The sequence below is a fragment of the Vulpes lagopus genome, chromosome 19 (genome assembly GCF_018345385.1).
Source record: "Vulpes lagopus strain Blue_001 chromosome 19, ASM1834538v1, whole genome shotgun sequence".
NCBI lineage: Eukaryota > Metazoa > Chordata > Mammalia > Carnivora > Canidae > Vulpes > Vulpes lagopus.
In genome coordinates this window covers 8,130,730-8,147,340 of record NC_054842.1, presented here as the reverse complement: position 1 = coordinate 8,147,340, position 16,611 = coordinate 8,130,730, and the positions used below count along the sequence as shown (strand labels likewise).

General features: G+C 44.7%; 1 protein-coding gene across 12 annotated transcripts in view; it reads right to left on the bottom strand.

Annotated features, from left to right (window-relative positions):
• Positions 1-10,526, bottom strand: part of DLEC1 (DLEC1 cilia and flagella associated protein) — a 77,305-nt gene extending 66,779 nt beyond the window's left edge. For all 12 annotated transcript variants that reach the window (XR_005984585.1, XR_005984586.1, XM_041734090.1 and 9 more), the window contains exons 1-2: positions 10,103-10,526; positions 8,693-8,843 (exon numbers count right to left, since the gene is read on the bottom strand). Coding sequence is in view for 10 of the 12 variants with exons in the window: in XM_041734090.1 (XP_041590024.1) it covers positions 8,693-8,843; positions 10,103-10,501 (550 nt within the window). In the remaining 2 variants the exon portion in view is untranslated. The remainder of the gene's footprint in view (positions 1-8,692; positions 8,844-10,102) is intronic.
• Between the last annotated feature and the right edge of the window lie 6,085 nt (positions 10,527-16,611).

The following is a 16,611-nucleotide window of genomic DNA, read 5'->3' as shown; positions in this document are numbered from 1 at the left end:
TCCCGCCTCCACTGCTGCAAGCCCCTCTCCCTGCAGCATTAGTGACTTCTAGGCAATTTAAAGGGCTGGTGCCTTTTTCCTGTCATTCACCTTCCTTTTCTCCCTTTCAGGAGCCAGATATTAAAGATCAGGACATTCAAAAGCAACTGCAGATGTGGGGAAAGTCAGAACATGACTGCACGTGCCCAGGTAAAGGCTCAGAAATTACCTGAGAAGACCTTAAGTTTACAGCTCATGCTGACTCTCAGCACAGACAGCCTACAATTAAAACAAAAACAATAACGAGCACTGAGGGGGGGCACTTGACAGGATGAGCACTGGGTGTTATACTATATGTTGGCAAATCGAACTCCAATAAAAAAATACAAAAAATAATAAAAAAATAAAAATAAAATAAAACAAAAACAATAAACAAAAATGGCAAGAAGGGGAGAATCTGATTTCTTGAGTTCACACATTATTAGATTCAAATACCCGGTTTTCAATAAAAGAAAAATCACAAGAGGGGTGCCTGGGTGACTCAGTCGATAGCATGTGACTCTTGATCTCAGGGTGCAATTGGGTATAGAGTCTACTTTAAAAAAATCATAAGACATGCAAAGAAAAAAAGAAAGTGCAGCCCTCTCAAATGAGATCAACCAACCGAAACTGTCCCTGGGAAAGACCTCATTACAGATACACTCATTGAAGACCATGAAACAGCAGTCTTAAAAATGCTCACAGAACCAAAGGAAGATGTGGCCAAAGTCAAGAAACCATAGATGAACAAAATGTAAACAAAATATTCACTATCACAGAGGGTTCAAGATCAGATGTGAGCAGGTAGAAAAATCAAAATAGGACAATGGAAGTGATTGAGTCTGAGGAACAGCAACGAGAAAGATGGGAGAAAAGTGAACAGAGCTAGATGATCCATGGGATCCCATTAAACAGACCAACACACACACGTGGGAGTCCCAGAGGAGGACACAAAAAGGGACACAGAGAACACTGTGAAATAATGGCTAAAGACTTTCCAACCTGGATAAAATACATGAGTATGACTATCCAAGCAGCTCAACGAACTGTAAGAGGAACTCAGAGACTCACGCAGAAACACATTACGATCAAACTTCTAACAGACACATTGAGGGAATCTTGACCACAGCAAGAAAGAAGTCACTTATCAGTACAAGGGACCCTCAAAAAGGATGCCAACAGATTTCTAAGAACTTTGGAGGTCAGAAAGCAGTGGGCCAATGTATTCAAAATGCTAGAAGAAGAAAACTGTCAATCAAGAATCCTATATCCAGTAAAACTGTCCTTTAAAAGTAAGGAGGAAATTAAGACACTCCCAGTTAAGCAAAGCTGAGGGTGTCTGTTACCACTAGACCTGCCTGCAAGAAATGCTGAAGGGAGTACTGCAAAGTGAATTGAAAGGAAGCTAGACAATAACTTGAAGCTGTATGGAGAAATGAAGATCTCAGAAAAGGTAAATCCATGGGAAATCATGAAAGTTTTCTACAAGATTTAAGAGACCATCATTTAAAGAAAAAAAAAAAACAGTACTAGCCTAAATGCTAGTATTATAGTAACTTCAGTTTATAACTCCAAGTCTTGTTTTCTACATAATTTAAAGAAACAAAGGCATTTAAAAGAATTGTTAGTTTATATATCTAGGCACACAACATATAAAGATGTAATTCTGTCACAGCTAATTTTATGACATCGACAACCTAACATAACAGGGTGGGGATGGAGATGTAAAGAAGCAGAGTTTTTGTATGTTAAGCTGGTATAAATTCAAATTAGAGTGTGATAACTTTAGGTTGCTAAATGTAATCCCTATCACAAACTATGGCTGGTTTCTTTGTAACCACAAAGAAACCAGCCATAGAATATACACAAAAGAATTAAATTAAAAAGGAACTTAAACATTTCACACACACACACACACACACACACACAAACTCACTCAATACAAAGGAAGACAGCAATGCAGGAAATAAGAGATAAAAGATCTATAAGGCATATAGAAAAAACTGACAGAAGTCCCTCCTTATCAAAGTAATTACTTTAAAGTGTAAATAGATTAAACTTCTCAATCAAATGACAGATTGGAAGAATGGCTAAAAAGACACAATCCAACTATATGCTGCCTATAATTGACTCACTTTAGATCCAAGACACAAATAGAGTGTAAGTGAAATGATGAAAAAAGATATTCCATGCAAATAGTAACCAAAAAGTAACTGATAGTATTCCATGCAAAAACACCAAAAGGAGTAGCTATTCTAATATCAAACAAAATAGGCTTTAAAATCAAAAGATTCCAAGACACAAAGAAGGATATTATATATTAATAAGAGGTTCAATACAAGGAGATGTAATCATTACAAACATTTAGACACTTAGTGACAGGTCATCAAAATAATGAAGCAAAAATTGACAGAACTGAGGGGAGAAATAGTTCTACAATACCAATTGGAGACTTCAGTATCCCTTTTACAATAATGAATAGAAAAACCAGACAGAAGATAAGTAAGGAAACAGAGGACTTGAAAAACACAATAGACCAATTGCATCTAACAGACACAGGCATAAATCCTAAACAAAAGCAGCTTAACTTTCTTCTCCAGTGCATATGGGACATTTCCCAGATCATATGTAAGGCCACAAATTGAGTCTCAGTAGATTTTAAAGGACAAATATCATACAAAGTATCTTCTCTGACAACAATGTCAGAATTCAGTAACAAGAGGAAACTGGAAAATTCACTAAATAGTGGAAATTAGGGGATCCCTGGGTGGCGCAGCGGTTTGGCGCTTGTCTTTGGCTCAGGGCGTGATCCTGGAGACCCGGGATCGAATCCCACATCAGGCTCCCGGTGCATGGAGCCTGCTTCTCGCTCTGCCTATGTCTCTGCCTCTCTCTCTCTCTGTGACTATCATAAATAAATAAAAATTAAAAAAAATAGTGGAAATTAAACAATACACTTTTAAACAACCAATGGATCAAAGAAGAAATCACTATGGAATTAACAAATACTTAGAGAAAGTAAGTATTTCTTTGAGAAATGAGAAAACTTATAGCTATGAATACATTTGAAAACAAGAAAGATCTTAAACCAATAACCTAACTTTAGAACTTAAGGAACTCGAAGAACTCAACCCAAAGCTATGAAAGAAACAACAAAGATTAGAAAATAGAGAACAGAAAAAAAAAAAAAAACAGAGAAAATCAATGAACCTAAAAGTTAGTTCTTCAGAAAAATCAACAAAATTGATCAACTAAGAGAAAGAGAAGACCCAGATAAATTAAAATCAAACATGAAAGTGGTGATGTTACTACCAATTCCACAGAAATAAAAAGGATTCTAAGAGAGTATTAGGAACAATTCTACATCAACAAATTGGAAAACAGATAAAATGGAGAAATGCTACAAATATGAAACCTACAAAGACAAAAATCCCAGAGAAATAGAAAATCTGAATTGACCTATAACTAGTAAGGAGATTGAATCAGTAATCAAAAGTCTCCCCCACCCCCCAAAACAATGTCCTGGACCTGATGGTTTTACTGGTGAATTCTACCAAACACTTAAAGAATTAATACCAATTCTTCTTAAGTTTAAAAAAATGGAGTAGGAGGGAACACTTACTACCTCATTCTATAAGGCCAGCATTACCCTGCTACCAAAGCCAGACAGAGACACTACCAAAAAACTACAGATCAATATCTCTTATGAACCTCAGTGCAAAAATTCTCAGCAAAATACTACCAAATTGAATCTAGTAGCAGCCTATTGAATGGATTAGACACCATGACCAAGTGAGAGCTACTCTTGGAATACAAGGGTAGTTCAACATATGAAAACTGATCAAAAAAAGAAAGAAAGAAAACTGATCAGTGTGATACATCACATTAATGGAATAAAGGAGAAAATCATATGATCATCTGAACTGATGCAGAAATAACATTAAACAAAATTCAACACCCTTTCATGATAAAAAACACTAAAAAAGCTAGGACTCAGAGGAAACTACTTCAACATAATAAAAGCCACAGATGGAGAACCAATAGCAAACATCATTCTCAATGGTAAAAGACTAAAAGCTTTTCCCCCTAAGATCCAGGAATGAGGCAAGATGTCTGCTTCCACCATTTCTAGTCAGCACAACGTTGGAGGTTTGAACTAAAGAAAAAGGAATCCAAATTGGAAAGGAAGAAGTAAAATTATGTGTTTGCAGATGATATGATCTTATATGCAGAAAACTCTAAAGGTCCCACACAAAAAAAACCCTATTAGAATAAATGAATCCACAAAATAGCAGGACACTAAGTCAACACGCAAAACTCAGTTGCATTTCTATTCATTAACAATAAACAATCTGGAAAGGAAATTATGGAAACAATTCCATTTAAAATAGCATCAAAAAGAATAAAATACTTAAAAAGTTAACTAAAAAGGTGAAAGACCTTTACAATGAAAAGTACAAAACATTGCTGAAAGAAATTAAAGATGATAAAAATAAATGGAAACATATTCTATGCTCATGGATTAGAAGGCTTTTTTTTTTTTTTTAAGATTTTATTTAGGGGCACCTGGGTGGCTCAGTGGTTAAGCATCTGCCTTTGATCCCAGGGTCCTGGGATCCAGCCCGGGAGTCAGGCTCCCTGCTTAGTGGGGTGCCTGCTTCTCTCTCTCTCTCCCACTCCTCCTGCTTGTACACACACTCTATCAAATAAATAAATCTTTAAGAGATTTTAAGATCTTTAAAATCTTTAAGAAAGAGCACAAGCTAGGGGGCAGGCAGGGGGAGGAGCAGAGGAGAACCAGACTCCCCACTGAGCAGGAAGCCTGAGGTGAGGCTGGATTCCAGGACCCTGAGATCATGACCTGAGCTGAAGGCAGATGCTTAGCCGACTGAGCCACCCAGACACCACCAGTCAAATAATTTTTGACAAGGATGCCAAGAGCATTCAATGAGGAAAGAACAGTCTTTTCATCAAATGATGCTAGGGGAAATGGATATCCTCAAGCAAAAGAAAGAAGTTGGACTTTTATCTAACACCATATAAAATGTCATATCAAAATGAGTCAAAGACCTTTGCCTTTCTCTTTCTCTGATTTACTGCCCTTAGCATTATACTCTCTAGGTCTATCCAGGTTGCTGCAAATGGCAAGATCCATGCTTTTTATGGCTGAGTGATATTCCACTGTATTTAGGTACCTCTTTATCCATCCATCTATTGATGGACATTTGGGCCCTTTCATATCTTGGCTGTTGTAAATAATGCTACAATAAGCATTTGATTTCACTCATGTGGAATTTCAGAAACAAAATAAATGAACAAAGAAAAAAAGACAAATAAAAAGTGAGACTCTTAAATACAGAGAACAAACTGGTGGTTGCCAAATGGGAGGTGGGTGGGGGGATGAGTGAAATGAAGGGGATTAAGAGTACACTTAACTGTGAGTCACTGCATCACCTAGTCTGACTTCATGCCAAAGGGAGTTAAAGTAATTTCACCACTTCTAGCTCATGGACTTAATGAGGCACCTATAGTGTTACTCAATAGGAAACTATTTGCATCTTGAGATAAGTATTTCATTGTGTGCAATTGTCTTAAGTGCTGCAGCATGTCTTAGCCTCCCTGACCTGTGGTGTACGAAAAGCCAGAAGCAAACCTTCCCCCTTCACTGGAACACCAGAGATGCTTCCAAATATTTCTGCATGCCCACTAGGTGGATAGCGCTGCCCCAAGGTGAGAACTACTGAAGACACTCTAAGGTTAAGTATATCCTTCCCTACCCAAAAAACTCAAACCTATATCTCTCCTTATTTGGATAGTGTATCAGCCACCCCAAGAGTATAAATTCCATTTTGACTAAAAGGCCTCCACTTCTTACTAGCTGAGTGACCTTGAACAAGGCAGCGAAACTTATGGAGCCTTGGTTCCATCTGTATAATAAATAGAGCAGTAAGCCCTAGTGCAGAGGCAAGTGTTCTCTCCTGACTTTCCTCTGGCTCTACTCCCTTTCCTCATGGCTTGGAGAACACAGGGAGATCACTGCCTAATTTACCTGCCATAAGGTTAATATGAGCCAGGATGTGTAAAGAAATGAAGTCAGTAGGGAGAGGTTGAGTCCAGCTTTAGCATAATTATCTTTGATGACGCAAATGGAGAGGTAGCTGCTAGTCTGCCAGCAGGACATGTAGGTGGCTTTCCAGTTTTGTAATTGACAGTGTTCTTCACCCTGGCGCTTAACACCATTTACTTTTACTAAACACAAAATATGGGTCTTGGCTGTTCTGGAACATCTTGTACATTAAGATCCTTTAAGAATTTGTAGAAGCTAGTTCCATTAAGCACAAAAATATATTTACTGCAAACACTCAATTTCTTTTTTTAAAAAAAAGAGGGGTACACTTATGGTGATGAGCACTAAAATTGTTGAATCATTACATTATACACCTGAAGATAATATAACACTGAGGGTTAATTATACTTCAGTTCAAAGACCTAAAACAATAAAACTCTTAGAAGAAAATATAGGGCCAAAGCTTTACGGCATTGGATTTGACAATGATTTCTTGGATATGATACCAAGGCACAGGCAAAAATTCCAAAAATGATTTAAAAATGGGTTTGAAAGGACATGTCTCCAAAGAATATATACAAATGGCCATAAGTATGTGAAAAGATGCTCAACATCACTAATTAGCAGGGAAATGCAAATCAAAACTACAGTAAAATACCATCTCACACTCACTAGAATAGCCACTATCAAAAAAAAAAAAAAAACAGAAAATAACAAGTGTTGGCAAGGATATGGAGAAATGGAAATCCTGGTGCAATGTTGGTGGGCATGTGAAAATGTTACAGCCGCTGTGGCAAGCAGTATAGTGGTTCCTCAAAAAATTAAAAATAGAACTACTATATAACCCAGCAATTCCCCTTTTGGGTATACACCCAAAAGAATTGAAAGCAGGGTCTCAAAGAGATAACTGTACACTCTTGGTCAGAGCAGCATTATTCATGATAGCCAAACTGTGGAAGCAACCCAAGCGGCCACCAATGGATGAATGGATAAGCAAAATGTGGTAAATACAACAGAATACTACTTAGTCGTAAAAAGGAAGGAAATTCTGACACATGCTACAACATGGGTGAACCCTGAGGACATCATGTTAAGTGAAATAAGCCACGGGCAGCCCTGGGTGGCTCAGCGGTTTAGCGCCGCCTCCAGCCCGGGGTGTGATCCTGGAGTCCCGGGATCGAGTTCCACATCGTCGGATTCCCTGCATGGAGCCTGCTTCTCCCTCCGCCTGTGTCTGTGCCCCCCCCCTCTCATGAATAAATAAACAAAATTTAAAAAAAAAGAAATAAGCCAGTCACAAAGACAAATACTATATGACTCTACTTCTATGAGGTACTTAGAGTAGTCTAAATTGGACAGAGAGAAAGCAGAATGGTGATTGCCAGGGGCTGGGTAAGGGGAAAAGGAAATTATTGTTTAATGGGTACAGAGTTTTCGTCTTGCAAAATGAAAAGAGGCCCAGAGATGGAGGGTAATGATGTTCATATGATATTATGCATGTGCTTAATACCACTGATCTGTACACTTAAGTATAGGTAGGATGGTAAATTTTCTGAGTATTTTAACACAGTAAAAAAAATTGGGGGAGGGATTCTTGGGTGGCTCAGTGGCTGAGCATCTGCCTTTGGATCAGGTTGTGAAACCAGGATCCTGGGATCAAGTCCCACATCGGGCTCCCCACAGGCAGCCTGCTTCTCCCTCTGCCTATGTCTCTGCCTCTATGTGTCTCTCATGAGTAAATAAATAAAATCTTTTAAGAAAAAATTGAGGGAGAAAAGCACAACTGTCAATAATATGAAAGACAATTATGGAATGTAAAGTCACAGGAATAAAAGGCACAGCATAAGGAACGCTGTCAATGACACTGTGATAATGAGGTATAGGGACAGATGGTACCTACACTTGTGGTAAGCAGAGCATAATGTCTGAACTCATCAAATCACTAAGTTGTACACATGAAACTAATGTAATATGCGTGTCAACCGTACTCAAGAAAGAAATTTTTTAAAGAGGTTGAGAGAAAGAGGAAGGGCAGAGAGAGAAGGGTTCTCAAGCAGGCTCCAAGCCCAGCAGAGAGCCCGACACAGGGCTCTATCCCACAACCCTGAGATCATGACCTGAACCAAAATAAAGAGTCGGATGGTTAGCTGGCGGAACCACCCTGGTGCCCCAGACAAGACATTTTTTTAAAGAACATGAAAGACAAGAAAAGATAAAGGAATTCTTCCAAACTAAAGACTCAAAAAATGGGTCTTGACAATCAAATGCAACATGACTTCCTAGACAGAGTCCTGGACCAGAGAAGAGAAACAGCCACTATAGGACAGCTACTTAAATCTGAACAGGACCTGTGAATTGTAGGTTAATGTTGCACAAATGCTGATTTCTAGGCTTGAGGGGTTGTATGCTGGTTACATAGTTGAGAGTCCCTGTTTTGGAGACATGCATGTTAGACTGTTTTGTGGTAATGAAACATCACATCACATCTGCAATTTGATCTCCAAATGTTCAGAAAAAGACTAGAGAGTGGACAATGGAGCAAACATTGTAATATATCAACAGCTGGGGAATCAGGTGAAGGGCATGTTGGAAGTTCTTTATACATACCTGGAGGCACCGTGATGAAATTCTCAAGGACATGCACTTTGGCCTGTTGCATGATCCGTTCTTTCTCTGCAAGAGCCCGGGCGCGGGCCTGAATGATATGTCTCTCCAACATTTCAACTTCATCCAGTCGCTGCTTATAGACCTCCCGAATCTGGCAGGTAGACCATAAAATGCACAGAAATATGATGAAATCACAGTTTTACTCAACCCTCCCCCGTCCCCGAGCATCAGGCTTCCTGTGAAGCACAGAAGAACAGTCACAGAACTATGGAGACCATCTGGTCCAACCTAACAGATGTGAAAACTGAGACCCACAGAGGGAAATGGCTTAAAGGTCTCATAGTAAAGTCAGGAGCAGAGCCAAGCCTGAAACTCTGCCTCCTGCCTTCACAGCTGCCACCCAAACTCTGAAATAGCAAACACAAGTTAGCATACCACCCCTGGTAGACAGAGACGCACCACCCAGATGCCCTTCCAAGGAAGGCCTTACTACCTACCTAGCAGCAGGGAGTGTAATGAACAGCCTCCAGCTGTCAGTCCCCTTAAGTTTACCACAGTTGCTAGAAAGTGCTCACCTGAGACTCCCTTTAAGGGATTCCTCAGCAGTGTGGACAGCAGTCGGACTGAGCAGAGAGCATCCAAGTCAGCTGCCTTCCTCCTTGCACAGATGAGGAAGCAGTTGCCTTCCAGAGACTGGGCATGCTTCCTCAAATCTGGGCATAAATGCCTCGGTTACGATTGTGGTTTGTGATACAAAGACAGGCACCCCAGGGGATCCCTGGGTAGCGCAGTGGTTTAGCGCCTGCCTTTGGCCCAGGGCACGATCCCGGTTCTCCAGGATCGAATCCCACATCGGGCTCCCTGCATGGAGGCTGCTCCTCCCTCTGCCTGTGTCTCTGCCTCTCTCTCTCTCTCTCTCTGTGTCTATCATGAATAAATAAATAAATAAATAAATCTTAAAAAAAAAAAATCCCAGCCAAAAAAAAAAAAAAAAACAAAGACAGGCACCCCAGAAGGGGTGACTTTTAGCTTTATCATCCGTCTCCAGGGAACAATAACTTTAGCTATCTGCCCCAGTCCTTTTATTTACATATGCAATATATGTGTGTACGCACGGAGAAAACTGAGGGCGGGTAGGTGCCACAGACTAGGAGGTGCCTTCTACGTGTGTTTATATAAACGTGCGAACAGAGCGCCCGTCCGCCAGACTGTCGAACACACTGCGACCTGGACTTCGCGCTTTCCTAGCTGCACCCCCAGGGCCTGGCTCCCGGCAGGTGCCGGCACTCGTGGAGCCGCTGAGTCCTGCGGGGGCCGGCCTCTCTGCGGGAGCGTTCCGGCTCCACCACGCTGTCCGCGGACCCTGGGGAGCACCTGCGGGGAGCGCGCGGGGCTCCGGGGCCGCCTTACCCGCTGCAGCTCGTCCACGAATTCCTCGTGGCGCGCATCCTCGCTGCCGCGGGCCTTGATCAAGCTCGCGCTCAGGTCCTCGCCGACCACCTCGTTCGTGTACAAGTTGCGGAAGACGCCGGTGAGCAGGTGCGAGATGTCCTGGGTGCGCAGCGAGGTGGGGCGCAGACGCAGCAAGTGCGGCTCCGGGAGCGGCTGGGGCGTCGGGGGCCCCACGCGGCGGGCCCGGCTCCCGAAGCCGTAGTGGAAGGCCTCGGAGTAGGCTAAGGAGGGCAGCCGGGCGGACTCGCTGGGGCTGCGGACCCGGGCCACGGGCGACCTCGGCGTCCAGGTCGCTCCCCCGAGAGCGCAGGACCCGGACTCGCCCGACTGCGGGGCATCGGCTCGGCCCGTCTCCATGGCAACCGAGACGCCGCTAGCTGCTCACCGCCCTTCCGCTTCCGGCGGGGCCGCTTCCGCTCGGCCTCCCCGCGGGGCGTCCTCGGTGCCCTCGTGGCGGGCTGCTCGCGTCGCGTCTCTTGTGACGGCGAGCCTGGGGTGGTGCACGGGGAGCGTGGCCCGCAGCCCCGCCAGGCGGCCGGCTTGCAGAACCGGGTCGCTCCCTTCTCCGTCCGTCCATTCTCGGGTTCGTGAAGCGGTTGTCCGCTCCTGTCCTCCTCATTGTGTAGATTCTATTTCAGGTCTGCGCTAGGAGCTGGCGAGAGCAAAGGAGGTAGAATGCTGCTTCTGCCCTCGTTCGTGTGTGGTGTGAGAGAGGCAGACAGACCGACAGACCTAGACCCGGACGCCAGGGTTGTGAGCAGGGAGGGAATCGGAAAACGTGGTGGACTAGTGGGTGAAGCCCAAGGTTGGAAGTAAATGTCGGTGGTCACGGAGCCACGAAGCACAGGAACTTAATCATCTTACAGAGGGAGCGTGAACAGTGGCTTTTTGGACCAAGTGAAGACCAGGCAGAGTTTTTTTTTTTTTTTTTTTTTATGATAGTCACAGAGAGAGAGAGAGAGAGAGAGGCAGAGACACAGGCAGAGGGAGAAGCAGGCTCCATGCACCGGGAGCCCGACGTGGGTCTCCAGGATCGCGCCCCGGGCCAAAGGCAGGCGCCAAACCGCTGCGCCACCCGGGGATCCCTGTTTTGTTTTTTAATCACCATCATTAGTCATCAAGGAAGTGGAAATTAAAACCACAGCACGATACCACTACACACTTAGTAGAATGTCATGAAGTTAAATAAATGTACCAAATGAGTGCTGGTGACGATGTGGAGAAACCCCAATTGTCACGTTGCCATGGGGATACCAACAAGCACAGCCCGGCTGGAAAGCGGTGGTCTGGCAGTTTCTTAGAAGGTGACACACACAGCAGGCCCGCTCCTAGGTATTTTCCCAGGGGAAATGAAAACTTAGGTGCACACAAAACCCTGTACCCAAATGTTTATGGCGGCTTTATTCATCATCACCAAAACCTAGAAAAAACCCACATGTCCTAACCACTGGTTAAAGGATAAATTGTAGTACATCTGTTCAACAAATGCTCTCAGCAATAAAGAAGAAACAGAATATTGGTACATACAACAGCAGAGATGAGTATCAAATACATTATGCTGGTAGAAGAAACCATTCTCAAAAGGCTATATACATAATGATTCCATTTTTTAAGGACATTCTGGAAATGCAAAACACAAAACACATCGAGGAGCCTTGGGGGCTCAGTCTGTGAAACATCAGACTCTTGGTCCCAGCTCAGGTATTGATCTCAGGGTCATAAGTTCAAGTCCCATGTTGGCTCCATGCTATACATGGAGCCAATTTAAAACAAAATAAACACACAAAACAGAAAACCAATCAGTGGTTGCCAGGAGCTGGTTATGGAAGCTAGTGTTGGCTCCCAAGGAGCCTGAGGAAATTTTGGGGGGTGAAGGAGCTATTCTTTATTGTGGTGGTGGTTACACAACTCTGAATTTGTCAAACCTCACAGGACCATAAAGGATGTAGTTTGCTGTATACAAACTACACTCCAGTTTTTTTAAACAGTGAAGGAAAAAGAAGAGAATGAGTAGGAATAAGAGGAGGAAAAAGAGCATTCTGGGCAGAGGGAACCATTGTATAAGAATGGGGTGAGAGCAGTGCATATAGGAAGAAATGAAAGAAGTTTAGGAGTGGAATTTCAGAGTTTGAGCAGGAGGAATGAAGCTGAGAGGTGAGGGCCAGATCATAAGCAGGTTTGTAGGCAACATTTTAAAAAAATATTTTATTTATTTATTCATGAGAGAGTCAGAGAGAGAGGCAGAGACATAGGCAGAGGGAGACGCCAGCTCCTGAGATGGGACTCGATCCCAGAATCCTGGGATCATGACCTGAGCCAAAGACAGACAACCCACCATGTGGAAATAAGTGGGAACTTAAACTTTAATCTGAGTAAAGGGCCACCAAGGGTCTTCAGCGAGGCATGTGTTCTACTAAGATCACTCTGGTTGCCTCAAAAGAACAGACTGGAGGGAGGAGGCAAGAGGTGTCAGGGTGATGGATTAGGAAACTAGTGCAAAGGTTAGAAAAGAGATGGATTAGGAGCTTGGGTTGGGGGGAGGAACTGATTGGAGACCTGAATTCACAAAGCCTGCTGATTCATAATGGAAGTGAGAAGAGGAGCGCAGAATGACCCCCAAATGTCCTGTGTGTGCAACCAGGGGAGGGATGATCTCCCCTGAAATGAGAGAAAGAACCAGACTTGTCCAGGCCAGCCCCTTGACATCACATGGACTGTCATCATTGGCACACTATGGTGTCCACTTGCACCTGCTTTTTCCTCCTGGGATGAGTAGGCTTGTCTTCTCTAAACCCACTTCCTGAGATGAGCCCCAGGATGTTTGCCACTGACCTGGGCCACTTCCACTTCTTTTGGGTGGGCCTGTCTCCCTCGTCTCATCTGTCCTTTCCAGCATCTTTCCAGTCCTCAGAGAGGACCCTACTCTGGCTCTCTCCCCAACTGTCCCCTTCTCCACAGAATGAGAAGACCGAAGAGACACGCCCAGCGTCCACCCTTCAAGTACCTGGGACACAGGAATGATTTGCTCAAACATCCTGAGGCCATTGACAAGTCCTGGGCAGGCCTCTTTTTAAATCTTTCCTCTCTTAAAGCAGTGGAACAGTCTGGGGGAGTCTCCATTTTTCAGGTATTAGGAGTAGGCCAGCTGAAACCAGGGGGTCTCAGGAGCAGCTTTTGTGGGGGCTCCCAGGCCTCCTTCCCTGTCTTGGGGAGAGACAGGAGAGTGGATTCTTGCTGTCACTTTTGGCCTCCTCGTGCTGCCTCCAGATAGCCTTGGGTCAGTCACAGGGAGAGGTCTGCATCAGCCCAGGAGAAGTCTCCCGTTTTTCTGTGACCCCTCCTACCCTCTGGCTTTAGCCCCCTTGTTCTGTCCAGGCTGAGGTCTCCGGCAACCATTCAGTGCCTCCGCAGTGGCGGCCCCTCCTCTGTCCTGGTCATCCAGGGCTTCTCAACAGTCCTGCAGCCACCTCCTTTTTTTTTTTTTTTTTTTAAGATTTTATTTATTTATTCATGAGAGGCACAGAGAGAGAGAGAGAGGGAGGGACACAGGCAGAGGAAGAAGCAGGGTCCATGCAGGGAGCCCGACATGGGACCCGATCCAGGGTCTCCAGGATCACGCCCTGGGCCGAAGGGGACGCCAAACTGCTGGGCCACCGGGGCTGCCCTGCCTCCTCCTCTCTTGCCTTGCTCCTTCCTCTCCTCTGTGCCCCTTCCCCACCCGCGTGTCTCTGCCTGCTGCCAGTCTCTCTCTGTCTGATCAGCTGGATCCATCCTCCATTCTGCCTCCAGACCATGAAATGAATGGTTCAAACCCTGCACCAGAAACAAAGGGCCAAAGGGCTTGAGCCAGGTTTACATCCACTCTCCAGCTTCCTCCTCCAGGCCGACCTCTTAGCACAAAGGGAGTCCCTGGAGCCTCCTTCTTCATTTACTAACCTATTCTGCTGACTCGAATGTGTGTGTGTGTGTGTGTGTGTGTGTGTGTTTAAAACAGATGCAAGACAACCCACCATGTGGAAATAAAGTGATTTAACCACGTGCCTACTAATGAACTTCACCTTGTACATATTTTTGTATGTAACATATAGATAAGATGACAGGATTAGATAATAAGATAATATCATGGAATTAAAATTGCTTAGCCAAAGGGTATGTACTTATTATTAATATTTGAGATATTGCCACATAGCCCTCCAGAAAGATGATCTCAGAGCAGTCTCCCACCAGCATTCTGTGAGAGCAAGGCGGATATTTTTCACATGTTTTCAACCATATCCCAAGTTTTATATACAGCCCGCATCTCCCTCCAAAACTGTATTTGTGCATCCATCATATACTTGACATCTCACCTCAACAGCCTGAAGGCATCTCAAACGTATATGTCCAGAATAGAGCAGCTGCTCCTCCTCAGCCTTCCCCCATTTCAATTACTGGGAACTCCTTCCTCAGTGGCCCAGCCAAATACTCAGAGCCTTGACTCCTCTGTTTTTCTCAAGCAGCCCCCACCAGTAACTCTTGCTGGCTCTCCCATCAGAATATATCCAGCATCCTACTACTTCTCATGACCTCCACTCCTACCCCCAAGGTCTGAGCCACCACCTGCCTCACTTGGATTACTACAAGAGCCTCCTTGCCAAGCTCCCTGTTTCAAGCCTTGTCCCTCCACGATACTTCTTTCTGCAGCCAGAGTGGTTCTTTTCTTTTTTCTTGAGGGGGGGTGGGGAGGGACAGAGGGAGAGGGAGAGAGAGAATTTTAGGTAGACTCCATGTCCAGTGCAGAACCTGATGCGGAGCTCAGCCTCACAACCCTGAGATCATGACCTGAGCTGAAATCAAAAGAGTTAGATGCTGAACCAACTCTGCCACCCAGATGCCCCAGAGTGATTCTTTTAAAATATAAGTTGGATCATGTCCCTTTTTGGCTTGAAACCTTCCAAGTGCTCCCCATTCCTCCCAGTGTAAAAGTAGAAGCCCTTAGAAGGCCCAGCAGAATGTGGTCCCCATTACTCTTGTCCCCTCTCATTATCCCTCTCCCTTTGCTCCAGCCACATTGAATTCCTTGCTGGTCCTCCAACACACCAGCCATATTCCTGCCGCAGGGCCTTGGCACCGCCTGTCCCCTCTGCCTGGAATCCTTTTCACCAGGTATCTCCAAATGGCCCACTCTCTCACCTCCTGCAGAGCTTTGCTCAAATGTCATTTGCCCTGTAAGACACAAACTATTTAAAATTTAACCCTCTCCCATTCCTGAATTCCCTTACCCTACATACCTTCAATATACTATACAATTCACTTCTTACGTTTATTATAGTGTCTCTTTTCTTCCTATTAGAAGTTAAGCTCCACAAGCGCAGGAATTTGAGGTATATTTTGTTCACTGATGATTCCCAAGTCTCTAGAACACTGCCTGGCACATAGTAGGTGCCCAATAAATATTTGTTGAACAAACAAAATAGCAGAGCAGTCTCTTCTTTGCTTCATAGACTTGAGTGTGTCTCCTCCTTCAGAGGAGGGTCTGAGGGCCAGTTTCCTGACAATTTCCCCACACCAAGCACTAGACTCTTCCTGTGGGGTGGGACTGGGTGGGGGTGAGCATTGGGATTTAGTCCATGTTCAAATAAACATCACAGTTACATTCACAAGCAAGTATACCATAAAATTCCACAAATGTAATTCTGGAAAAGTAACCCCAAGTCGTCCCATATCATCCTGGGATAACCAGTGGGCCCAGACACCCTGTGGTCCATCACAGCATCCTGAAAACCCTGCATAGTCAGTACTGTCTTCATGGCATGATGTAAGCATGCACACTTGCCATAGCCACTTCCTTGGGAGAGGCCACCTTTGCTTTTCCTCCGGATGTGTCTGGATTTGGGTCCAGGACCCTCTGGGGGGGGGGATTCAGGTGGGCTTTTTTCCAGCCCTGGCAAGCATCAGGGGCATGCCCTCAGAACAAGAGCCTGAGGCTGGGCTCTGTGACCACCAGGCTCGGTAGAGGAGGCCAGGTAGGGGACATCGGTGGGGACCGTGCATGTCCATCCAGCAGGCACTTATTTGTACCAGGGAGCCAACATCTGTTATTTCAGGGAATTCTGAAGGAGACTGCAGCTCCTGACTGTGGAGGTCACAGAAATGAAGGGATTTGCTCAAGTTCTCACAGAAAGAAAGAGCACAGCCAGTTTAAACAGCCGCTCATCCTGGTGCCCTAGGACAGCCTCCAAAGACCATGGGGGTGCAGAATAAACTGCCTGCAAGTCACTTACTGGAGCTTGCCTGGGTCTGCATTTCTGGGGGAAGGGTGGGGCAGGGCCAGCCCTGAAGCACTGGGGAGCCTGACAGTCCTGAAAGTTGACATTCATAGCTTTGATCCTCCTCCTCCCCGGGCCTCTAGAGGGGGTAGTGATGAGGGAACAGGGAACAGGGAAGTAGAGGTAGGCAGGACCCTAACACCAGGTCTCACTAGGTCT